Genomic DNA, 27,528 nt, shown 5'->3' on the forward strand with positions numbered 1-27,528 from the left:
GAGAGGTTTGAATAGAAGAGGTGGCTTCCCGATGTGTTCTTTAATACTTTGGAACGCCTATTCACACTCGAGAGTCCATTCAAACTTCTTGTTGGCCCTTAGTACATTGAAGAAATACAAGCAGCGGTCTGTTGCCCTCGATATGAAGCGACTGAGTGCCGCTATTTGCCTATTGAGGCTCATAACCTGCTTTTTGTTAGTCGGGCTTTTTATATCGAGGAGAGCTTGGATTTTCTCGGGGTTGATCTCTATTCCCCTTTGATTAACCATGTATCCCAGGAATTTTCTCGAGGATACTCCGAATGAGCACTTGAGGGGGTTTAGCTTTATTCTGTATTTTCGAAGGATGTCGAACATCTCAGCGAGATGCACTATGTGATCTGAAGCGACATGCGACTTGACCAGCATGTCATCTACATAGACCTCCATCGATTTCTCGATTTGCTCGGAGAACATTCGGTTAACCAGTCACTGGTAAGTTGCGCCAGCGTTCTTGAGGCCGAAGGGCATGACTTTGTAGCAATACAGCCCCCAATCTGTAACAAAGGATGTATGCTCTTCATTTGATGCGTACATCAGAATTTGATTGTATCCCAAGTACGCATCCATAAAACTCAGCAGCTCATGCCCGGAGGTGGCGTCCATAAGCTGGTCGATCCTGGGCAACGGAAAACTATCTTTTGGGCATGCTTTGTTGAGGTCAGTGAAGTCGACGTTGGTCCGCCATTTTCCGTTGGGCTTCTTTACTAGAATCGGGTTGCCAACCCAACTCGAATAGAGCGCTTCTCGGATGGATCCAATCCGAAGGAGATTATCTACCTCAAGTTTCAAGGCAGCATATCGCTCCAGATCCATCGCTCTTCTCTTTTGGCGAACCAGCTTGGCTTCACTGTCGATGTTCAATGTATGGCAAATAATATTCGGGCTGATCCCGACCATATCTGCATGTGACCATGCAAACACATCGATATTCTCTTTGAGGAAGCTGGTCAGTTCGGCGACGAGCTGGGGGTTAAGATTGCTCCCAATCTTTAACACTCTACTTGGCTCGCTCTGGTCGACCGGTACTTTAGATAGATCCTCAACTGGCCCACTGGAAGGGCATTCCTGAATACGAGGATCCATATTATCCTTGACTGGGCCAGGTTGTAGCTTGATCCAGCTGATCGCCATTGCCGTTCGGGGAATGCCACGTGAGATGCCCTTCCCTTTGCACACCATCTGCACTGCCCTTACATAACAGTCGCGAGATACGCGCTGAGATCTGCTAACTTCCCCTATCCCCGTCGGGGTAGGGAACTTCATCTTGAGATGGTATATCGAAATAACCGCCTTGAAGTTTCTCAGCAGAGGTCGCCCCAGGATACTATTAAAAAAGGATGGGCAATCCACTACCAAGAATTCAGTTACCTTAGTCACCTCGTCAGAGTCACCCAGCGTGACTGAAAGCGAGATCGTTCCTTTGGGGATCAGGTGGTCCCTTGTAAAACCGTATAGGGCGATCAAGGCAGGCTTCAGGTCGGCCTCTTCCAAATTCATTCTCTCGAAAGCTATCTGAACAGGATGTTCATAGCACTTTCGTTGTCCACCAACATTCTGTAGACGTCGAAGCGCCCTATTAGGGGCGTGATCACAAAAGCATCATCGTGGGGATGATGCAATAGAACTGCGTCCTTCTCGGAGAAGGTAATTTCCTCCTCCTTGCGAACTTTTGGTGGACGTCGTGTCATGTTCATCACACTGATAGGATCGTGATGGGCTGCGCGAGCATATCTTTCTTAGGCACCTTGCGAGTTCGCCAAAGATCATTCCGACGCTACAGATACCCTTGCGATCACGACGCTTCTTTCTTGGTTCCCCTTGATTTTTCTCCTACACAGGAGTGGAGTCATCAATATACTCTTTGAAATGCCCCTGCTTGATGAGATCTTCGATTGCCTATTTGAGTGCTCAGCACTCATCGGTGTGACACCCATTGTCCGAATGAAAGCAACAGTATTTTTTACTATTTCTGGCTGATGGGGGATTTTTCATGGGCTCAGGCTCTCCGAGCAGGCCGACTTCTTCTAACTTGTCAAGAATAGCCGATACAGACGCATTCAAAGGCGTATACTGATTCCTGTCGCGATCGCGACGAGGAATTAGAGCATAAGACTTTTTGGGCTCGAACCGCGGTTTCTTTCCTTTTCGTTGATCGTCATTAGTCCATCTGCGATCAACTCTTCTACTTTTCTCCCGACCAGGCGCACTACTTGAAGCGCCGAGGTCGCGGTAGTGGAACGCCGCCACGGAGTTTTCAATACGGAGGTACTTCTCCACAAGGTTGTAGAAGCGGGTGAGGGAAACATCATTCTCAACTTGTAGCTCTTTCCACAGGTCGGTCTGTGGGCAAACTCCCGCTATGATGAGAGTCTGAACAGATTCTTCGGGAGTGTGAGTTACCTTGTTAAGTTCTCTATGGAATCGGTCAATGTAAGACTGGAGGGATTCATCCCTCTCTTGCCTTATGTTACTAAGGTAGCTTAAAGGCATTGAAAACTTTCGGTTTGCTTGGAAGTGCCTCAGGAACGTCATGCTCATATGAGGCCACGAGTTGATTGATATCGCTAGGAGCGACCTGAACCATCGTTTGGCATGAGAGGTTAGAGTTACTGCCAAACAACGGCACTTCGTCAAGTCTGAAACCTAGTGAAGCTCCATCAGGTCGTTGAATTCATACAAGTGATCCTGCGGATCAGAATTTCCATCGAACGCCCGCATATCGGGCATTCTGAATCTTGATGGGAAAGGGGCAGCTAATACTGCTGGAGAAAAGGGAGACGCTGCTGTGACCTGCCCTTGCTCATTTTGCTGAGCTTTTCGCTGATCTAGAGCTCGATGCAGCTCCTCAATCTGAGGCAGCGGAGCTATTTGGGGATTGCTTTCCCCCATGCGAGTTCGACCCCCGCGATTGCGGTTGAGGAAAGTCTGGAGGTCGGATTCCTCTTCGCCTCAGCCGGCAGTTCCGGCCGCCCTTGACACATGCTGGCTAGAGTCATGTGACAGCGATGAACGGTGCGGGAAATTTTCACGACCTCTACGGTGGTACGAAACGCCCCGCGAAGTGTGGGAATCTCCCGCACGATGACGATCAGGATCGTTTTTTTGGCGGTGATGAGGATCACCCAGCCTAGCACTTTTATGGGAGTGCTCATGCGACGTGGCATGAGACAGCTCAGGATGCGACCTTTCACCGAGCCTTAACACCACGGGTATTCTACTTGGGATGTGGTCAGTGTTTGCCAGCCCTTTGGAGCCCTTAAGCCCTTTGAAGCCACTTGCTTACCTTTTCTTCGACGCGCTGCAGTGCACACGGCCTGGGCTATCACCCTTTTCCTCACTTTCTCGCAACCTACAGGTGTTTTTGGTGGTTGCATTGCCCCATTTGATTTAGGCAGCATGCCCTGGTCCAAACGGTCCAACCTTTGGTTGACCGTTTGGAGAGTATTGTTGAACCTCTCCAGGTAGCTCATAATGGCAGGGTCAAGTTGTGAACTTGAAGGGATATCCCCCGCGGCATTTTGTGGAACTGAGGGCACCTTGGGAGAAGTGTCCTCCTATACTTAGGGGATCTCCTCAACACCATGATTGGTTCGCTCAGGTTCGAATCAACGAGCCATTTGCTGTTGTAGGACCAGTTATTTAGAGATTCTCCTGATGAAGGACAAATACTAAATCAGGGCCCTCTTTCTAGCGCCAAACTGTTGATGCGTGATTTTAACACCAACTAAACGCACATGTGAAATGCTGAGCTGGCCCAGAAGACACATGTGAATGGGGGATTGAGAATGTAAATGGTAGCAAGACAATGTTTAAAGTGGTTCGGATGCTTAAACAAGCGAATCCTACATCCACTGATATTGTATTTATATTTGAAGGATCAGGTCGCGGCTTAGCGAGCTGACTTTGGAGTGTTAAGAATACAAGTGAGGGAGAGAGAGCTATTACAGAGCGAAATTAGCTAATCAAGAGTAAAAATGAGCCAATCCCCACAAACGGGAGAGAAGCTCTTTATTTATAGTGGAATACATTGGGATAATGATTGCTGAATCCGTAAAAAGGGGTCAGGTACCGTGCAAATCCTTCTTTGCGTCCCGTTCTTCACCTACTCGCGTGATTTCCTTGGTTCATGCAGGGATTGGACACGTGGACGATCTCCAGCCTTTGGTTAGTCTGGCGCGCACCCACTACACTGGCAGGAGCATGCTGCTCACGCCAGCATGCGACGTGGCCACGCCTGAATGGCTGCAGGATTTGCCAAGACTCTGACCACTTATGCTGACTGGGCTCTGCGTCAGCCCTACTTTTTCAAGCATAACACATTCAATTAACATAGAAAGTGTCAAAATGAATGTTATTTTTTACCATCTTTTCTTTGTTGCGAACCTTTTTATCTGTAGTCTTAGAAAAGCTGATTAAATCAAGGACTCTCTTACTCACTTGAGGACAGTGAATACACAAGTTCTTGCAAATGTTTCCTGGCTTTCCCAATGGATTATCTAATATGGCAATATAGGAGATCCTATAGTCTCTAAGTATGAGTTTGGCCATGCTACACATGACAGATGCCTAAGATTAAGAATTTCCAATTCATTAATGCCTGTGCCTCATATATCATATTAGCATTTTGCTTTCTTTGGTTCTCCTAGCTAGTAAACAATGTCATCCTGGCCTTGGCTTTGAGAGGAATTTATATTCCCACGTTAATTGGACAAAACAACAATAGCATAAGTCCAAACAGAAGTTTAGAATCTCCCCAAATTTCAGCACTATTACAAATTGAATTGTACCTACGTCAATTATATATATCTACACTCTACTACACTACTTCATAGAGCTTTCACTCCATTCCAAGAAGAGTGAATGAAGATCATTAAAATGTCCTACTTCTATATGTTTTTCTTTCCAGCTCTTGGAGCCTTATTGAACAGCTTCAATCAATGTCATGCTGATCCTACTGATGGCTTCTGCCTTGTGCCACTAACACAATCGAACTTTAAATTGCAGAAACCATACGATACGCCATTCGAGCAGAGCTACCTTTATGAAAATGGAGTACACAAATTATGGGTTTATGCTGATGACAAGCCACATGACCCTAACAGTCACACTCAACCGCGCATTGAAATTCGCATACAAGTATCCCGCATTAATCTTTCTCATTAGTATAATTGTTCATGACAAGCACTAACAATTTAATCTTTGTGTAGTGTCTTGACTATTCATCCGAAGTTTGGCAATTTGAAGGCTATGGTTTTGTGTCAAACGGAACCTCTGGCGCTACAATAGCTCAGATTCATGGCGCTGCTCATGGCGCCGCCACGTTTATTCTAAGGATCTATGACGGAGACATGAGGTACTACAGCCGAGATTTGGTGGCTACTAGTATGTATGACAAGTGGTTTCGACTCAATGTAATCCACGACGTGGATGGCGGGACAGTGACTGTTTACATTAATGGTGTTCAGAAATATTCAACAAACGATAAAGGGCCAGGAAGTGGCATGTATTTCAAATGTGGAGTTTATGCAACACTAGCTAATATAAGCTTCTACATGGAATCCATGTGGAGAGACATCAAGATACATAAGAATTGACAGTGAAGAATCGAGAATAATGTTGCTAATTAGCTTTGTGTGACAATAAACTGCAATGAACATAATCCTGATGAAATTGTTGAGATTTCAGAAATATTTCCTAAATATTTTTAGGATCTTCTTATTTTGTCAATTTTATGATACTCATAATGTATTTGATATCTTGTAATCTCCTAATTATGTCTGTATATTGTAATTGACATAATTAGGAGATTCCGTAGATTGTATTCTCCCTATATAAAGTTTGTAACTCTTACTGAATTAATCGATGAATTGAAAACCCAATTCTTCAAACAAACATGGTATTAGAGCCAGGTTCTCTGATCTAAATAATTGCTCATCACAAAGCAACCATCGAAAAATTTACCAGCGAGTTATCATCCCTCTAGAAAAAAAAAAAAAAAAATCCAATCAAACCCAAACACCAACCAAGCAACCAATTAAACCAAAACCACCACTGCCTTTTCTGTCTTAATATCACCCAACTATCCAAATCGAAAATCAATCAACCCAAATTCCAGCCATCAAATTCAACCGCAAGAGGGAAACAAACTTGCCGGCAACCAAAGCAACTCTCATCACCAAACACACACAACCAATTCTTCTCTGTCACCACAAAACCACCATCACATTTCAACCACATACCCAGAAGAAAACAACCACTGCAAAACAACAAAAAATACCGAGAAAAAAAAAAACTCCAATCACTCTCAATAGTTGTCGACTCCAGCCACACAAGAACATCCACCCCGACAACCAATCAAATCGCCGGATTCACAAAGAATAACCACATCGCTAAAATCACCTCACCACCGCTGTTGCCACCACCAATCACCAACGCCTGGAAAACCGAAAGTTGAATTAATCGATCTGTTGCTACCATTTGATACCCTTCTATTGCTTCCGTTGTTGGAGAAGAAGCCCAGTGTGACACACGAAAAAAAAAATGAGTCTGTCTGTTGCTGTTGTCATTGAAAAAGAAGCCTAACTTGCTGATCTGTTGCTGCTGTTGCCAAGAAGATCAAACCACCATATCACCCTCCGCGCTGACGATAATCTATGGTTGCCATTGTCGCTGAGAAACCCATCAGCTGATTTGCCGGAGTGAACGATGCCGGCCAGCCACTACCAAGAGGAGGCGTCGAGGAACTCTTTTTTTTTTTTTTTAGAGTTTGAGTGTTTGAGACTCACTCAAGTTTTTATTTAAAGGGAAAAAAGACAGTACCAACATTTTTTAAAAAAAAAAATCAAGGTAAAAATAAAAGTTAAAAAAAAAATATATGTGTGGAGAAATTCTACGCAAAAACTCGGTTCCACATTTGGAAGCAAGTTACTCGGAGGCTAGACAAGTGGCAACTAAACCCGACATGCTCACCAATGACACAAAGAAAAGTTTTACTAATGTTGTTGTGGAAAAGAAAGCAGATGTCAAACAGTCTTCATCATTTATAGCCATAGCTGGAAATGATGGTAAGTCTTTACATATATGTACATCTGTTTCTAATAGTGTATGGATAATTAATTCTGGTGCTACCGATCATATGACATTTGATTCTAGGCATATTTCTAACCTTAAGTCATCCTCACAAAATTTTGTTTCTACTGCCAATGGTGAATCTAACCGGGTCATTGGGGAAGGATCATTAACCCTTAAAAACTCTTTACACTTAGATTATGTCTTAGTTGTCCCATCGCTGAATTATAACTTATTGTCAGTCTCCAAAATAACCAAAGCCTTATCTTACATGGTGATTTTTTGGCCCGAATTTTGTGAGTTTAAAAGCATTCAGACAAAACAGACTATTTGTCGTGGTATTAGATAGGGACAATTGTATTACTTGGATTTAGAGTCAAAAAGCTCTTCCATGTTACAATAGGCTTTAACAATAGATTACTCTAAAATTAATAAACAAAAATCTGACATTTGTTTATGGCATCGGCGTCTCGGACATGCTTCGTTTGGTTATCTAAATAAAATTTTTCCAAGCTTGTTTGAAAAAAAATGATATCAGTAACTTCCGCTGTGACGTTTGTGAACTATCAAAAAGTCATCAAGTGCCATATCCAATAATATTAAACAAAAGTCCAAGTTCTTTTATGCTTATACATTCAGATGTCTGGGGGCCATCACAAGTTACTTCTTTAGATGGATCTCGTTGGTTTGTTACTTTTATTGATGAATGTATAAGGATGACTTGGATCACAAAATGGTTCATACGCAGTATAATGCACAGGTTCAAGTCCTTTGGAGTGACAATGGAGGAGAATATCAAAGTTAGGATCTTCAACAGTACTTGGCAACACATGGTATCATTCATCAGACTACTTGTCCCAACACACCCCAACAAAATGGTGTTGCTGAGCAAAAAAATTGACACTTATTGGAGGTCGTTCGTGCCTCATTAATAGAAGCTCACATGTCGTTATCTTTTTGGGAAGAAGCACTTACTTCTACAGCCTACCTAATCAATCGGGTACCCTTTAGTTCTATTGGGTTCCAGACACCTTTTCAGGCTCTTGGTAAAGCAATGAATATTCCAACGGTCCCGAACTTACCGCCTCATGTTTTTGGCTGTATCGCCTTTGTTCACCTCCATAAACATCAACGCAAAAATCTATCCCCTCGTGCATTGAAATGTGTTTTCGTTGGGTATGGTGTTCATCAAAAGAGGTATCGATGTTATCATCCTCTAACTCAACAAACGTTTGTGACGATGGATGTTGTTTTCCATGAAGAATTGATTTATTTTTCTTATGAGTCTGAACTTCAGGGGGAGTATTGTTAGGAAGAAATTCAGACTCTCAACTATGTTATTCAAGATGTTGTTCAAGATATGGGAGACTATGAGTCACAAACTAGACTTGTTGTTCGACAAGAAGATGAAGTGGATGATGAAAATGTGGAGGTGGTATCAAACCCGTCCGTAGAAACTTCTCAGTCTAAGTCTCCCATTCCTAGTATGTCACAACCATCATTTGAAAATTTCCCTAATTTAGAGTCTGAACCAATTAGGAAATAGTTACCACCACGCAGTACTAGAGGGATTCTCAAACCAACATACGAACCTAAGCTATCTAGTAAGGTCAAATACCCCATGAGCCATTATGTGTCTAACCATTGTTTGTCAGGATTGAATCTGTCATTTGAGAATCAATTATCTGCAATATCTATTCCTAACAGTGTGAAGGAAGCCTTATCTGATCCAAAATGGAAAGCTGCTATGAATGAAGAGATGAAATCGAAGAATTCGACTTGGGAACTTGTTGATTGTCCCAACATTGTTATAAAATTCTTGTCTTGCATTTGACAGGCTAAATAGCCTGAATTGTATGAAGTGTCCAAGCTAAACAATCCATAAGAATGCTGAATTTTCTTGTTAAGCTTAATTACTTGTTTTAACACAATCTCTCTTCTTATTCATATACTGCTGAACCCGAAAAGTTCACAGGCCGGAATTGTCTTAGCACAAATATGTCAGAACATGGTGAGATGCAAACCGGCGCAGTAATCATGCGTTGAGACAACCATGTTTTCCGCTGGGGCTCATGCCACGACACATCTCCGTGTCGGGAACTTAATCAGTAGCCCAACGTACGCTTCAAATTTGTGTGGAGAACTTTCGCCAAGTGAGGTGAGTTATGTTGGACATGCAGGTACATTGCATCGGGGTATTTCCTTTTAAGCGCCAATGCAGTGTCGTGTCGGGGTATGCTGAGACCGCCGGCGCCAAGTGCCCGCATCGGCCTTCGCATCGGAGAGGCCATTGGCCTTTTCGTCAGGGTAGACCACTATTCCAGCAATGTAGTATTATTGAAGAAACCCCGAACTTCCAAATTTTGTCGCTAAATTTGTCAGAAAGGCTATGTAGCTCAAAATGATAGATGCCTCATCACAGGTGCAAAAACCATCTTTACATTTTGGCCCACTTGCCTGTCAATTTGGTGTTAAAAAATAATGCATGGGAGCATATGCTCATGAGACTGGACAAAATAGGAGTTGTTACTACTTGAATCATTTTCAAGTCAACAAAGCATTGAATGTGAATCCTTCAAGAATAATTGAATAAAGTATAAGAAAAATTATGTTGTTTAGTTATGTTGTTCAAAATGAGGTTAAATATTGTTTGGACAAAATTTTGAAACTAGGGCCATAAGTGTTAAGATTGAGAAGTTTATAGAAAATCAGGACAATTATTTCAGAATTCGGATTCCGCAATACACAAATGGAATATGCTTCCTTGAATTATAACTTCATCATCATTATTATTAGTATTATTATTATTATTTTTAGATTCTGCAATACCGAAAATTTGCAGTCAACATGCAAAGACAATCTAAGGATTTTTTTTTTTTCTTTTTTTTCTTTTTAGGTATCTGGGTATCCAGACTCACATTAGAGTCTGCCTATCCTCAAGAGTTTTGGATATCATAAACACAGAATATATGAAGTCGTGAGGAGCTAGTCGGGTGATCATGGTTAACTTGCTCTAGATTATATCCCAAATCTCATAAGATCTGGGATTTAAATCCACTTATGGTTATTTACATGGCCAAAAGCTATTGTTCCCGCTTCCAACAGATTATACGGTTAAAAACAAATTAAACACAAAATATATGAACAGAAATGTAGATGCAATAGAATAGGCCAAGTGAAATGAGCTGCCAATGATATCAGCCTGGTAAACTCTGAACTATATTCAGGTTTTCACATCTTATTGAATGGCTCCTGATTGGTAACCCAATAACTTATTGCGAATTTACGACTTTAGTAGACAAGTTAAATTAGGAATCTCTGGAAGAATGAAACCTTTATGTAGTTCAACATTTGTTATTCATATATTGGTTGGAGTGCTTCCTTTTAATCAATAATAATACAGTTACAATTATGCATGTCGATGTTAATTGTTCCCAAATTGCTGTCATTTTTAAGAATAGTTGCCGTAATGGTAAGTCATGATATTAATCTTGATCCTGACGACATAAACTAATATAATCAATCAAACAAACAAAATAGAAGCTCTTAATTGCTGAGAATGAGTTTATGCAATAGAATAAAATGTGAATCTATGTTGTATGGCAAAGACAATTAGCCCTGTTTGTTACGCTTTTTTTAAAATGTTATTATGAAAAAGTGTTTTAAGTTAAGTGGAGTTGAGTTGAATCAAATCGAATTGTATTTGAATCTAAAAATGTGTTTGGTAAAATATCTGAAAATTATATCAGAGTTGGATAAAATGCAGAATAATTGTTTGGTACATTTTTTGAAAAAAGGTTTTTAAGACAAAATAGTTGTTTGGTACATTTTCTGAAAATGTTTAGATTTTTTTTAGCTCTTTACATTTGTTAATTTAGCTAAAACCCTCATAAAAAAAGTTTAAAAATTAACTAAAGCATTCCAACCACCCAAGAGGACAACCAAGCCACCACTGTTGGACGACAATTGGCAGTCGTCAGAACGTCGCACAACCGGCTGTATTTGGCCGATCGTGCGCTGATACGGCCATTTCGTGCCAAATCCATCATGGATTTGGCCAAAAACAACCAAAGATCATGCTGTTGACGGCCAGATCTCTGGCCATCATTAACGGTCTGATAGCTCGGCTAGAATCTGGCTGTCAATAGCCAGATCTCAAGGCGTAGATCTAGTCGTTGACAGCCAAATCGACGCACAACTGGTAGGCCGGTCGGTTGTGCACCGTTCTTGCCATGTCGGCCACCGGTGACCAACGGTGGTGGTCTTGAGTGGATTAATTTTCAGATTGGAATGAGAGAAAAATGAGAAGGAGAGAAAGAAAAATGTTTTCAGTTGAATAGAGTTGGATAATCTAAAAACAAGTCTCACCCTCTTTTCATTTTTAGACAAAAAAAAAAACCTTATTTGAGTTGGATTAATTTTTCATATTGGATTAGTCTAATAAGTAAACAAACACATATCCTATTTTTTAATCCAAATAGGATAACAGAATAATGATCCAAAGTAGTGTAACAACCAAAGGAATTTGTTCAATCTTCTTGTTGAATGTTGAATTATTGTCCCTCTTTAGCTTGTTAATTTACCAAAATTCTTGCAATTGTCACCCTGAAAGCTCCAGTAATTATAGAAAATTACTAAAAAGAAAAAAATGAGATGTTGGCTCCGTTTGTTTCTTTTTTTTCCCACTATCCTATCCTATTATCTCATTCAGTCCTATCCAAATACACATTTGTTTTAATATTCTCAATTCTCTTCAAAATCCAATTTTATTCTATTTAACTCAAAACATTAACAATTACCTTTCTCAATAAAAGTTTTAAAATTAACAAAAACACCCCACCCACCCAAGCCACCATCACCAGCTAGCAGCCACTGCCGTTGCTTCCACTGCTAGCCGTCGGCACCGTAACGATGCACGATCGAATGGATCTGGTCAATCGTACACCGATCTATCCGTTTTCGGCCAGATTCACATGGATCTGTCTGTTTACAGCCAAATATCTGACCATTGACAATGCACGCATTATGCCTGCTGTTAAATACAAAGTTACGAACTTTCCTCAACATGCAAAACAAGTCCGTTGTAAAATAAAAACTTAAACTTCTACGTTATTTAATGATTTACGGCAACAAATAAGATTCCAATGTTGTTTGCAGGTGACAAATCCCACATAGTAACTGATTATAAATATATCTTCGGATATGAATTGCAACTATAACTTCCCTATCTTCGACATTTGCAATAACATTATTAGTATTGCATGACAATGAAGCCTTCTTACTTCTATAGCCTCCTGGCTTTCCTGCTGTTTGTATGCTCTTTGAAAGACTTCAAACTTTGTGCAGCTGTAGATCCTACAAAAGGGTTCACTTAGGTTCCCTTAACAGACAGCAACTTTGAATTGCAGAAACCATATGATATTCCTCTTGCAGAACGCTACAGTTATCAAAATGGAGTACACAAATTATGGGTCTACGCTAATGACAAGCCACATGACCCCAACAGCCGTACCCAACCGCGCACCGAAATTCGCATAAAAGTGAGTATTAAGAGAGCTTAATATTATTGTTGAGTCACTACTTAGGAGTTAGGCCAAACCCGATGCCAGGGATCTAGCATCGCTGCATCGGGGTGTTGAGTTCATACTCCGACGCGTGCATGGCTTCGGCGTATGAATTGAATACTCCAACACTGCCCATGTCAGGGTAATGCTATTCCTCCGAGAAGGGGTGGAGGCAGAAAATTTTTTGGGGGGCCGGTGTTATCTTCAACAAATAAAGGGGTTTAGATTTAGAATACAAAAAATAAATTTAGAAAGCTGCTCTAAAGACTAATGCCTAATGGGGTTTAAAGTGTCAGGTTTAGTGAATGGGGTAGCAAAACGTTAAAAAGTGAAATGATATATTTCTATATAAAATTTTAAAAAATTTTGTGTGGTTAGGGTGGCAGTGACCACCCTAGGCCAACGCCCTAGGCCAACGCATAGTTTCACCACTGCCTTGCAGGCAGATTGCGTTGGGAAACCACAGCAATTTGTCCATATGTCGAGGTCATGCATGGTGTCGGCGTATGGACAGACAAAATCCACTTCTGTTTACACTAATTTTACGTCGAGGTATCCCTTATTTCCGGTTGTGCACGTATTAACATATGTTTAATCTTTGTGCAGGGTCTTGACTATTCATCAGGAATATGGCAATTTGAAGGGTATGGCTTTGCGCCAAATGGGACCTCAGGTGTGACAATATCACAGATCCATGGTGCAGCCGAGGAGGCCACCACAATAATTCTAAGGATTTACAATGGAGACATCAGGTATTACAGTGGAGATGTCGTGGCCACCGGTCTTTATGACAAATGGTTTAGGCTAAATTTAATCCATGATGTGGGTGGAGGAACAGTGACTGTTTACATTAATGGAGTTGAAAAATATTCAACCAAAGATAGAGGGCAAGGTAGTGATTTGTATTTCAAGTGTGGCGTTTATGCTGCACCAAAAGATACCAGCTACCACATGGAATCCAGATGGAGAGACATCAAGATTTATAAGAAATGATACAAAATTATAATTAGCAAATATTGTGATTTAAAAGTATTAATATAGAATTATAGTTTCTGTATTTTTATTTTATTATTAATTAACAATTTTATCATGCAAGTATCAGTGCAGAATATTATAGCACCCAGAAAATTTATTATATAGTTTCCTCTTAATTCAATTAATCGTTGCATGTGAACCCTTTAAGAATGAAATATTATTTAAAAATAATAATACTGGAAACATCCAAAGATCATAACTAAGCTCTTAAGAAATTATACCTAGTCTTGATGTAGAATCAACTTTGTAATATTGACAGAGGATTCCAAAATATGAGGTTAGGAATTGTCTGGTGCACAGAAAATCCAAGAAAAAGAAAACAAAACTTTATACTCCAATATTTTAAGAGGTTGGTAACATTATTCAGAAAGGATAAATTCAGGTTTTAAAATTAAGAATCTCTGAGTAATTAGTAGTGTAAATGTGAAAGAAGAAGCAACTCAAATCGAATGCCAGACGAACGAGGAGAACAAAAATCTGTTGAAATTTGTGTAGACATTTCTCATTGAGCAAGAATTAATTAAGCTAACCAAACTTAGATGACCAAGTGGTTTAATAGAAACTTTTGGATATATTACTTAAGAGGTCTTGAGTTCGAGTATTTCCTCAGTTGAATGGTCATTGCAACTTTTACCTGCCTAGTAGTTCCAGGGTCCCGAAGGATTATTTGAGGTATGTATTGGCTCGGACACCCTCGGTCATTAAAAAAAAAAAAAAAAATTAATTAAATTTTGCTTATTAATTCTAGATCTCCCTAATAAATTCTCTCTCCACACTCTTTTTTATTTAGCCCTGTCAATCATAGAGATTTTTTCTTTCGACCATATTTCGATTGTTAATATGATATAAAATGATCGCTACTACAAAAAATACTATACCCTTGATCATGAAATATCGATTGCTTATTGAACCCTATGAATTGCGTGAAAATAGGATACTCAAAATTCGTGAGTACAAGAGTTTTATATAACTTTCTTGATGGAAAAAAATGTGAATGAAAGATCCCAACTTAGAAATATATATAATAGGATCATTATTGTTATTTTACAGAATATAAACTAGACATTGTACTACTTTTTCTTGGCTTCTTGTCATTTGGCATATACATGGATTCTTCCTAAGAAAGGCATCAATCAATCTTTCCCACGTTTTGGCATCATGCTGCTAATGGATTTTGATTTATCCAAACACACTTAATTACATAAGCTAGAATTAACTTGAATAGATAATTATATTAATTAATTATCCACACCTAGCTCTTGAATTAAAGTTATATGTAGTTGTCCATAAATCGCAGTTATTTTTGAGAAATTACATTGCCGTAAATTTAACGGCAAGCTGCATGGATTCACTTTTTCGTTTAATCTTAATTAATAAGACAGAATAAGAGCACTATATAAACGACTCCGATGTTGTGTTCTTGTAGAATGTTAGACTAAAGATTTACTGTCTCAACAAAGCAGATTTCTTATGCCTATAATTAACCAAAATATTATAAAATATTCTTTTAATTGCCACCCTGAAATCAGTAATAATATATACAAAACAGAAGTCACAAAAATTTTCATATGCAAACTTAAAATCCAAATCTCCTTATACAAACAATCTTGCTATTATTTTTATATGCTTTGTAGCAACAAACTAAGGTTCTTATTTTGTCTAAAGGTGGGAAAAGCCAAACAATATCTGGCTATAAATATGTTTTCAGGATGTGAATGGTGTACTAAAACTTCCTTAAACAGCTTCTAAATTTCTCGGAAATTGAGATTATTATTGCATGACAATGAAGACTTCTTACTGCTGTAGTGTTGTTGTGTTGTTGCTGTTTCTATGCTCTTTGAAAGAGCTTCAGCTATGTGTTGCTGATCCTACTGATGGATTCACTCAACTGCCATTATCGGACGACAACTTTGTCTTGCAGAAACCATATAATGTGCCCTTGAGTGCTCGCTACAATGACTGGGATGGAGTTCGAAGTTTCTGGGTTTACAACCATGACAAGCCTTTCAAGCACGACAGCGGCACTAGACCTCGCACAGAAGTGCGCATTCAGGTATATAATGTTTATCACTACAGCAATCACGCGTCACATAGACTGTGTTAGGTATTTTATGTATAAGGATGGATAGACAAAGATTCGTTTAACTAGTATTTTGGATAGTTGATAAACATCCGAACTATAATATTCCAAACCAACTAAAAAGCGAGTTAGACCGGTCAAAGATATTGCCGGAGATGACAAAGGCATCTCGTTATTGAAGCTTATAAGGATAGAAGAGTCTCATGTGAGTAGCACGACGTCATTAAGCTTATAAGGATAGAAGAGTTTCATGTGATGTGGGTAGGAAGACGTCATTAAACTTATAAGAATAGAAGAGTTTCATGTGGGTAGGAAGACGTCATTATCTAACATATCAAACTTTTGAGTAGTTGACACTTGACAAGCACCTGATCCCTAACATAAGCAATACTACGCCAACAACCATTTCTCACGATCTTCAATCATTTCTTACAATCTTTCTCTTACAACTCTGATAACTCTAATGTTACAGTTTGTAATTGGTCAGTTTATAATTAATCAGTAAGATCAATGTGATACTCATTATGAATTGACCAATTACGAGTTATCACATCAGGGTTATAAGAGAGGATTATTAGTGTAGTATTATTCCCCTACGACAGGTCCAAATTTTATACAACTATTCAATTCATCATCAATATGATACTCAATGATACTATCATGATCTTTACTTTTAACATTAGTCAGTTGATGTTCTTTTCCCTATTGATATTGAGATTTTGCATAATGAAAATTGCCTCAACTGGAAGCATAGATATACAGGTTGTTCTAAATTAAATTTAATGGTTTCTGAATCAGGGATATGACTATTCCTCCGGAGTGTGGCAATTCGAAGGCTATGCTTATGTACCAAAAGGAACCTCTGGTGTCACAATAGTGCAGATTCATGGTGCATCCGAGGGAGCTACAACCCTACAGCTGAGAATTTACGATGGAAACATGAAGTACTACAAATACAACGTTGTGGCAACTGATCTCTACGACAAATGGTTCAGAGTTAACATAATCCACAATGTCGATGAGGGTAAGATTACAGTATTCATTGACGGTGAACAGAAGTTTGTGGTAAATGACCAGGGGCCAGGAGACCTGTATTTTAAATGTGGTGTTTATGCGGCACCAGCTGGTTCAAGCAACTACATGGGATCAAAGTGGAAAAATATCAAACTTTTCAAGAAATGATGACTTAAATTTTTATTATGAATGTATACAGCTAAATTTAAATCCAGTCAGTGATGAGTAGTGGGTGTAAATCTATCTATTTTACTAGCATTAATGCAGCTAAACATTTCATATAGTTCAGTAACTTTCTACTCTTACGTTCGAAGTCTTGATTCACGGAATTTTGCAATTCACACAAAATATCACTTTGCTACGTTCTTCGCTCAATAATGGTCTTAGAGTGTATCTTAGTACTGGTTATACCAGCCAGGTGCAGAACTCTCCACCGGCAATGGACATTAAACTGTAGCAGGCATGAAAAATGGAAAAACCAATTTGTAGATTTAAAAAATCAAGCTCTTGGAACTTCAGATTCACGTTACACGAATAAAGACACAAGAAACATTGTCGTCAATGCTTTGAGACAAATCTACACTGTTATTTACTTTTATATTTTTTTTCTCTCTATCAATCAAACAGGTATAAGAGACACATGAAAGAAATGAAGCCAATAGAAGAGAACCGCCAATGAAATGAATGAATCACTTAACTAGAATGATAGCAATAAAATAATTGAGAAAAAAATACCTAACTATATCACGCTATAAGTTCTCTATGAAGTTTACACACCACCACAAGGCTGACAGCACCACTTTCCGATTTGAATAAAGAACCACTGGATAGGATTTGGATTATCGTCTCTCTCCGGTGATGGAGGAGGCAGTGGTAGCTCAGCAGGTAGATGCCGATGAAATGCATCAACTGCAGCTGCAACACCATCTTCATTCTCTATTGACTTTGCCAACTCCATTGCTTGAGATTTCACCTGAAAAAATCAAAGTCCAGTTCAGAAACAAAACTTCTTTTAAGTATTGAAGCATATCTCAGATATCGATTCTAAGTTCATCAAAACAGAAAGGTAAACCATACATTATGTATTAATAATAGTCTTCAAATAGCAAAAAAAAAAAAAAAGAAAAAAAAAAAACACTCAATGCAATATGCAACAATACCTCTGGCTGGAGCATAAATCTTATGGCATTTGAAAGATTCTCAACGGTAAGCTGAGATATTGGTATTGGTGCAGGTCCAAGCCCTCTATCCTTTATCCTATCGCCCCAAAAGAACTGATCTCCAAAGAAAGGAACTATAGTTGTTGGACACTGTAATGCACAAATTTTAAGTTAGACAAAACCAACCAATTAGTTCTAAACAGGCAATCAGTTATTCCACCTAGTGTCTTCCATAGCCAAATAACTAATTGCAATGAAACAGTATAAAAGATCTATTCAGAAATGCAGTCAGGAAGAATAAATGAAAAAACCCGAAGCTAAAAGAATGTTACCCCAGCTCTTAATCCTGTTGCTGTTGTTCCGGCACCACCATGATGAACCTGCAAATATTGGGGCAATATAGTTTCAAGGTTAATGGGATTTTATGAGCACAATTATAGAAAATTCAAAAAGAATGCTCTAAGAAACAACTCCACATCATCAGTGGCAGAAACAGGGAGGAAAGGGGGTGCTTCAGTCTTTACATTCCCAACCTCAATTCTAATGCCTAGTGAAATCAAGACAAAAATAACTTCTCGTATTATGATTGTTTCTTTACGAACAATTAAATCTTGCAACTTGATGCCAACAGGTTAATAAGTTTATATGCTCTTTCTTTTCTTCTTTTGTTGAAATTTTTTATGTATTTACATCAAGAAAGAACCTAACAGCTTTTGTATTGACATTGGTTTTCTTTCATTATGTAAAATTTAACTAATCACAAGTCTCAACAATCGAGATAATTTGTTTTTTGGTTTTCATATTCAGAAGGATTCATTGATTGGATTGTACAATTCTCGAAATTGCTGCTAACTTTCTTATTACTTAGGGTTATGCTCATACTTTGGTCTGCCTCAAAATTGTGTATGCATCAATGCCACATGCTCTTCCTCTACCACTAAATATAGGCGATGATATCAGCTATCCTAATTCTCTATCTAGTAAAATGCATCCACATCCAGAAGTTCACCTTAAGTTTAGAAGACTTACCACCGCAGAACATTGAGGAAACAGCCAATCATGAGGGCAGTCCTCCACAAGGAAAATATTATCAGGAACTTCTGTAACTGCACGATGTGAAATATTTTGTAAGAAAAATTATGCAGGTCAATTTCTCGTAAAAAAAGGGAAACAAATTTGCGTGCTTATATTCTTAAACGTACAATTAAAACATAATTATAAAGGTCTTAATGACTACAGATGAAAAGCCAAAATATGTCGATATTTGGCTGTTGCAATCATTATGAAACAAGTTATGGAAACACATTACTCGTTAATAACAATCTTCAAATGTAGCAATAGTAAAATTACAATTATTATCGTCAAAACATTGGAATGAAGTCACATGTTTTCTTAAGCATTCTTCAGTAAGTTTGATCCTTACAATTATTATCGTCAAAACATTGGAATGAAGTCACTGGGCTCTGATACCATAGTTACTATTAAAAACATATTTGTAAGGGATTTCGTCAAATAAAAGATGAAAGACAAAATGCTTATCAAAATAAACAAAATTATTACTAATAACACAATTTGAATGGACTTTCTACTCATAACAAGCAATTTACAACTAACCCCATTCTGGAAAAAACATATTATTCATAATTGGAGGTTCATTTGGAATATAGAATATAATCATGCAGTGAGAATTCAAGATATCAATAGGTGCGGAAAACACAATGGCAAACAAAAAGGAAACTACTTACAACTTCCAAGATCTCCCCAACCTCGGTCAACTATTCCTCTTTGTCCTGTATCTTTTAGTGCCTCCAATATAATATCCGTAGTTTTCTTAGGATCATCAAGAGGCTGAGAAGCAAGTGGAAAAGGAAATAATATTACATGTTTATACGTAGATGGTCCTTTAAGTAAAAAAATGACAAAAAAATATGTGAATTCTGATTGTCAAATGTGAGGTGCGAGATGCAAACCCAGTCCAGGACTCTTTTACTTCACAAATGATAAAAGAGCAGCCAGGAATATAAATGATATGCCGAGGTTCAGAAATAATTTCATAACATTTCATCAAAATTTAGGGAAAATATGATATCATGAAGCCACGTTAGATGACAGAAATCACATCACAGTATCAATCAATTCGCAAAGAGTTTAGTGAGGTCACCCATACCATGCTCCCAAATCCAATATATATAGGTTCTGGTCCATTTTTAATCCATTGAACAAACTCTTCTTGTGGTTGATACTTCGACCCAAGGTTTAGGAAACAATATCCAACAACATCAACTAGAGGCCCCCAGTCTGCATTTTGTTAAATGAAGTCAACTTTTCCAATCTGTAATATAGAAGGCATAAATATTTGCATTGGCATTTAAAAGAATACAGTAATGACCTAGATATTCATACAGCAAGAAGAATTTCTGAAGAACACATGAAGTTGATAGCAATCTGAGAAGTCCAATCTTTTGGAGAATAGTGATAGCTAATGTTTTTGTCAAGAGAAAATACTGAGAATGATACTATATTCAACTATCTCTATTCAAGTTCTCAGCAATTAAAGAACTCAGTCTAGAATGATAATAACATTAAGATTTTTATGCCACACAATTAGTAGTGCTAAACTGTGCAGGTATTTAAACCACAAAAAAGTTTGGAGTAGCAAAATTGCGGTGATAGTATAACTACACCATATTGACATTAGAGAAACCATCTACTTAAACATTTGTATATGCATGGAGGTCTAATATTTCTGATGGTTCTATCCTTCAGTTTTTACTACTAAAAAGTAAACTTCAGCCATCAGGCGTGAATTTTAGTTTGATAGTGGAAATTCTACGATGAAGTGAATTATGTTCAGTATAGACAGGGATGGTTATTTTTCAAGTTCATACAGTGAATAAAGTGGATCTAGATTAGGGTTAGATTATATTATTCTATCAGGCTAGAACCTGTTAAACTAGACCTGGAGGAGATAAATTGGACTGTGCCGGCAAGTAAAAATTTGACCTATTCAAAGGTCCAATAAAATAAGATAAGACACTTCCACTGGTGAATTAGTTCCCTCAATGCACCTTGCATCCATCAGAGCTAGAAACAGCCAAAGAAAGATGTAACATCCTAAATTACCATCTTCTATGCTACTTAAGCAAAAGATCCAGGCATAAAGCAAGAAATACGGCATAATTCTGAATTTTAATACCAGAAGATCAGTGGATACCCATCCAGACATCAACTAATTGAGCATGAAGTAGAAAATACAACATGGATTAGAGCAAGGTGTGGATCAATTTTACGTAAAAATAACTCTGTTGAACGAAGTTAAAAGACAGCATGGTATGAATGAACAAATAGCACATTATAACATTGATGTAAAAGGAAAAAAACGCATCCCTACCACTTGGCTTTGGCACAAGATGAGGACTCCACATATACCCCGTTGGCAAATGAGTTATTGATCCATGGTATGTACTGAAGTATGCAATAGGAGGAAGCTTCAACTTCCTTTTCCTGAAGTCATTAATATAACTCCTTATGCCCCACCATATCAGTAAATCCACTACTATATATGAAAGCTGGATTCAGAAAAGAACAAAAATGGACAGGCAAATTTGTCACAGAAAGTAAGAAGGTATAACCAATAAAGAAATATAACATTCATATCAAATGAAGAACATACCCAATATCCAGCACTTTGAGGTACCCGTGCCAGTGGATGAGGAAATTCATAAGTTGGCCTGCCTATTGAAAATAGAAGTAAGAAGGCATAACGAGAATGAAGTTTTACTTACATGAAAATAAGATGCCTATTGAAAACATGTTAGAGATTTAAAATAACTTTCATATATTAACAAGCAAGGATAGTCAAACTCACGTCCAAGGCATTGTGAAGAAGATGTGAAGGGGTACACCAAGAGCTTCAGCAACATGTGCATGCCCTGCACTCCAGAGAACATGTTGAAATCTAATGTTACACAAAAATATATATGAACATTAAAATTTTATCAAATGAGAATAAAAAGTAAACCAATTCCCCTCCCCAAATACTGGGATATCCAGCTCTAATTCCAAAGGAATGTAAAAAAACATAAAACCCAAACACAAGCTAAACGTGCATCTATCAAATTTCAAATTTCTAAAAGTATCCGTAAAAATTAACATAAGAGTGATTTAAAGGGATGATGATAATATTAAAACAACCCAGCATGTTCCACAACTTACCATAAGCAGGAGGATTTGCAATAATTGCCTGAGCTCTAAAAGGCGCGCCAGTTTCCATATCTGGCTCTGTGCAAGCCGGAAGAAGAGATTCTATAATGGCCTTCAGTTGCTTTCTTTGTATTGATATCTCCCCTGGTCCAGATGGGATCAAACCTTTATTCCGGGCCATATCTAAATGAAAAATCATAAGGGTTAAGAAAATATAAGAAAAAAAAGGGATCCTAGAAAGTGATCCCTTCACAGATAACAAACAAGTATATTAGCACCAAAAGATAAAAAATAAAAACCAAGAGAAATTCCCTAATTAGGACCTTACATCCTGCCAAAACCCGAGGATCACCACCCAAAGGAAAAAACTCTACACCAGCTGACCTCACAAAATCTTTGAAGTTAGCATGTGTTGCCAACCTAACATGATGACCAAACTCCTGAAAGCAAACAATGAACCATGTTAGATAACATCCTATTAAAAAAAAAAAAAAAAAAACACATTAGACAACAGATCAAATAGAGCAGAATACTGCAATGAAGTAATTCTGAGTCTTCTTAAGTATAAATTACACAATGGAAGATCAACTATAATATGCATATCCTTGAAAACACAGGTTTCTGAACACATACAATACAGTCACATTCATCGATAATTATACTTCCAAAGCACTGTAGAAGTCCTGATATGTAACCTACATATGTGTTTATCCTAGTATGATTCTAAAAGAAGCTGAACCTCTTGTACCACACCCTATCCCACATCCTCAGAAGCTCAACCACAAATTAAAGTAATCCCCTTTCCCCGACCCCCAACAAAAAAAAAAAAAAATCAATAAGAGGTCTTACCGACTACCAACTAGGCTATCCTTTTGGGAACATAAAAGCCATGTGCTTATATTGTGAATATGTATATGTGATGACAGAAACCAGTAAGATAAGAACAGAATATCATAGTAAAAAAAGTAAAAAAGTGTTTAAAAATAATTTTGAAAAAGAAAAAGTAACAAGAGAACGTAATATTATAGCAAAGCAGAGAACAATTGGAACAAATAAATTATGTCAAACATGCCTGAAGTCTCTTGGCCATAGCCAGGAACGGCTGTACATCTCCTCTTGTTCCCACAACAAGCATGGTAATTTTCAATCTTGGGATTGATTTTTTGGACTCATAAAAACTGGTATTATCAAAAGAGACAGGTGGTGCTTCAACAGGTTGAAACTCTAATAATTCTGAAGCTGCAGGTGTGCCTTTATTTATATCAACTTCAACTGTGCCATCATTTTGGATCCTGACTAGTTCCACAATCAGCTTTTTCTGAACGGTAAAGATAAGGAGAAATCATAAACAATTAAAGGAAAGAAATGGAAATTTAAAACAATCACAAACATAGACACTGAGGCAAGATAAAAATTAAATAAAATTAAATAAAAGATGAACATCATTTATTTCTTCCTCAATAACATTAAAGGATGAGTGGCTCACACAAAGGCCACAGTAAATGGTTCTAGATGTAACAGAGTTAGTCAAAGCTTTGTAATAAGAGAAGAAATATCCATGCAGCCACAGTCGCTCCAGTTGTTGATTAATGAATCTATAGCATTGCTAAATTTATAACTTCAAACTCTTTAGACACCTTAAATTGGTGTATAATGCTGTAAAACAAGGGCTACCTTGTCCTCCCAAAAGTAAGTAAACAGGGAAAAATATTCACAGAATGCAGTTACACAAAATAACCCAATGCATGTTTCTGATGTATAAAGAACAAGTTAATATTGTATTTGCACTATGATGTATACCCGTGTTTGTGAACAGGCAGGAATATGGAAAATCGCAGTCTCATGCATGCAGTTCTGTATCTAACTGTTTAGGCTCTTATGAGCAAGCAAGGGCATAAAACTTGTCAAATGCAAGTAATTTTGTACCTTTTCACGCTCTGACAGTCTATCCAATTTCAGGTCATGCCTTGGTACATTCTTCTTTTCTGTCATTGACCTTGAATATATAATCTCATCATCATCATTTAGTGAATTGTTGTAAGCAGTTATAGGTGCAGTGGTGCAATGATCCACGCCTTCAAGAACAGATGCTTTGGCATCAGTGAATATACTAATAAACTTTGTATTAAAGGAAAATGAAAAATTCCTCAACTATTTAGTAGCTTCCTTACACACAACAGTTAACCAAAAAAAAAAAAAAAATTATATAGAAAGTTAGAGATGAATATAGTACACAAACAAGCAATCTCTATTCTCCATCATATTATGTTCTAATTACTAGTTAATCACTTCAGTATTATGTCAGCGCTTCAGTTATATATAGCTAAGATTATAGTCACTTTCTTTTAGCTCAGTTGCAGTAGTAACAAAAAATTAGATCCAGATATGCAACCCAGATTACATCCCATAGTTCTGTAATAGATCTTCAGTCCACTTTAGCATAACACATTTAAGGCCATGATTTAAAATTAATTTATCCATTGCAGTACTGGAACTTAACTAACAACGATAAGTTGTTGACACCTAATTTCCCATCCAAAGAAAAAGGTATTATGCAGTGTTATAAAAAGATGACAACATCAATTACAAGCTCTAATGCATAAACAGGAAGAAAAGGAACTAAAATTCAATGTTGCTGGGTACTAACCTCGTCGAGTCGAAGAACTAACACTCCAGTCTCTGGCCTTGAAAATCTCCAAAACTGATGGCTGCTTTGATGAACTTGTCCCCTGATTTTCTTCCTCATCAAATGAGCCTGCACTGGAATCTTCTTCGGAAGACAAATAATCCACTTTTATTGATGTATCAGCCACATCATTCTGCTCCACATCCTTCTTCAGTTTCTTGCTCCGGCTAACACCTTCCCCCTTCCCTGAATCTTGTAATGGATGATCAAACCCATTACTCCCCATTTCATCAGAACCGTAACTTCAACAACTAAACTCCACCAGGACACTACCACAAAACCCTCTAATTTCAATTCTCGGCACCCAACTTGTTCAATCTAACAGCAAATATTAGAGCTCAAAACGTGCAAGACTACAGTAAAGAACTAAAACCATCAAGCATACAGCTCTAAAGCCCTCTAACAATGCTAAACAACCTCAAAAGATGAAGCCTCAATAGACCAAGAATTTAACAGCAATTATTCACATCCAAATCCTCCAACTCAACCAGCAAAACTCGGTGAGTGACTCACTAGATTCACAACTCTAAAACCCTTCAACAAAAATTTCTTACATTCAACCCACCTTCACAAATCCTTAATCAAGAAGTAAAACCAAGCGGGCCCAGAAACTAAAAAACGTTGAACAACAACTCCCACTTCCCAGAATCAGAATTCAAAGATTTGAACGAAGTGAAGGCACGTCCAAGTCCAAAAAAAAAGTATTGGAATCATCAACTTTATTTAAATGCTAAACTATACTTAACCCAATCAAGCAAACAAACAAACCAGCACACCCACCAGTCAATCAAACTACTAGAACGTTAGGTGAAGTTAAAACTCAAAACTTAAAGACCATTAAACACTAAACCAACAAAAGAATCACCTAAAAAAACAAGTAAAACTTCACCTTTTTCACGACAAGAATGAAACAAGCAACATGACAACTGAAATTGATAGGTAGGTATTCAAACTTATAGTCAAAACAAAGAATAAACAATACCCTCTTAAATTGCTCACAAAACAGTAACAGAAGTACTGAGAAGAACTATTTTTTTTTTTTTTTTTTTTTTGTAATAGAGGGCAGTTTAGTTTTAGCATGAAACTTGGTTCATCACTGTGTTTCAAAACGGGAAGACGCTGTTGAAGAGACAACAGAGAGAGAAAGGAACTGTAAAGGGAGCAAAGTAGTGAAATTTTATAAAATATTATATTGTTTGAAAAGATTGATATTATAAAATATGTGTTGGAGCGAGAGAAAGGTCGAAGAAAAGGTGGAAAATTTACAAGGCTTATGATGTACAGAGGTTCGTCGGTGAATGATGAGATGCGAAACCGAAGCCAGCCAACACAGCAATTATAAACTCTTTGAAATTGGTAATCCACTATACAGTCTATACTACCTTAAGCCATAAGGTTCCCAGTCGCTGTTTGGGTGAAAGTGTCAGGTTTTCAAAATATGTGGATCAATTTTTCCCAAAGCTTGGAGGGAAAATGTAATTAACCTGTCCTTTTAATTTGAAAATGAATTTACTCATAATCTTTCAAATACTACAACATACCCCCTTAAATTAAAGGCTATTAATTACATTTTAACTCCGAAATAATATTTTTTATGCAGAGATGAACGTATGTTAAGGTGACATTAACCCGACTTTACTATAAAAATAATAATACATAGAATATATCCATTTTGTCTTTATGTAGTTTAATATATGTTAGGGTATGTTTGTTTTATTATTTTGAGTGGTATTTTTGAAAAAGTTGAGTTGAGTTATTATTAAGATGATAGGATTTAAATTTGAAAATGTGTTTAGTAAGATTTTTTTAATCCCCTATATTTGTTAATTTGTTAAACACCCCCTACAAATAAAAGTTTTAAAATTAACAAAAACACCTCCACTCACCCATTAAATGCCAATAGCCGACCACCGGCTGTCGGGAATATGTGGGTGGGTGGGGGCATTTATGTTAATTTATAAATTTTTATTGTTTAGTTAAATTAACAAACCTAGAGAGTTAAAAAACTAAATATTTTGAGTTTAATAAAATACGATTGGATTTTGAAAATAGTAAAATAAACATGTATTTTGAGTAGAATATGATAGGAATAATAAAACAAACACACCTAAGTATTGTATTCTAGTAGTTTAAATAGCAAGATTTGAAATAATAGACCCCAACTCTAGAAGAGGTAAATGTAATTATTGGTCCAATTTGGTATGATCCAAGTAAATATACTTTTGAGTGATGTCCACATCTTATCTAAATGACCCATTTTAAAACTTTTTACATAATTTCTGTTTTATCCTCTTATAAAATGACTAATTTAGTCAAATTAAAATTAATAAGTACAGTTAAGATATTTAGTTATTACAAAATCCCTAATTTCTATTCTAATCCTAAAATCTTATTTTAGATCAATATTTTTCAATTCTTCCTCCACTATTTTAACTTCAAATTTTTATTTTTATTTTTATTTTTTTAAAACTGTAGACGGTAAAATCTACAGTTATAAATACACGGATCGAATCTTATAGTGCGAGTCACTGACAGTCTGGTGGACCTGCGGGGAAGACAATAAAGGTGGTTAGGGCTAAGGCGGCACTAGGGAATTGTCAGAATATGACTGGTTTGAGAGCTAGAATGTGAGAGCTAGCAGGTGATTTCTCGATAAGAGGGGTATGCTTCCCCTTA

The 27,528-nt window shown here is 37.5% G+C and overlaps 3 protein-coding genes and 1 pseudogene across 3 annotated transcripts; 3 read left to right on the forward strand and 1 right to left on the reverse strand.

Moving 5' to 3' along the window:
• Positions 1-4,280: 4,280 nt before the first annotated feature.
• On the forward strand, positions 4,281-5,636 carry LOC116144784 (citrate-binding protein-like). The gene is made up of 3 exons (XM_031430214.1): positions 4,281-4,332; positions 4,949-5,178; positions 5,250-5,636. Exons 1-3 carry the CDS (start codon positions 4,281-4,283, stop codon positions 5,634-5,636), a joined length of 669 nt encoding a protein of 222 aa, XP_031286074.1.
• A 6,741-nt stretch (positions 5,637-12,377) lies between these two features.
• LOC116144785 lies at positions 12,378-13,667 on the forward strand (annotated as a pseudogene).
• A 1,782-nt stretch (positions 13,668-15,449) lies between these two features.
• LOC116144780 (citrate-binding protein-like) lies at positions 15,450-17,065 on the forward strand. The gene is made up of 2 exons (XM_031430208.1): positions 15,450-15,762; positions 16,588-17,065. The coding sequence occupies exons 1-2, from the start codon at positions 15,487-15,489 to the stop codon at positions 16,969-16,971; spliced, it is 660 nt and encodes a 219-aa protein (XP_031286068.1). The 5' UTR covers positions 15,450-15,486; the 3' UTR covers positions 16,972-17,065.
• Positions 17,066-17,294: 229 nt separating this feature from the next.
• On the reverse strand, positions 17,295-26,184 carry LOC116144794 (sterol 3-beta-glucosyltransferase UGT80B1). Its single transcript, XM_031430224.1, has 14 exons — positions 24,814-26,184; positions 24,093-24,241; positions 23,239-23,484; positions 22,495-22,606; positions 22,179-22,349; positions 21,832-21,895; positions 21,637-21,694; positions 21,355-21,532; positions 20,131-20,261; positions 19,709-19,811; positions 18,993-19,069; positions 18,296-18,343; positions 17,964-18,113; positions 17,295-17,776 (listed from the first exon to the last, which is right to left on the reverse strand). Exons 1-14 carry the CDS (start codon positions 25,076-25,078, stop codon positions 17,573-17,575), a joined length of 1,956 nt encoding a protein of 651 aa, XP_031286084.1. The 5' UTR covers positions 25,079-26,184; the 3' UTR covers positions 17,295-17,572.
• Between the last annotated feature and the right edge of the window lie 1,344 nt (positions 26,185-27,528).

The sequence above is a fragment of the Pistacia vera genome, unplaced genomic scaffold (assembly GCF_008641045.1).
Source record: "Pistacia vera cultivar Batoury unplaced genomic scaffold, PisVer_v2 Contig456, whole genome shotgun sequence".
Taxonomy (NCBI): Eukaryota; Viridiplantae; Streptophyta; class Magnoliopsida; order Sapindales; family Anacardiaceae; genus Pistacia; species Pistacia vera.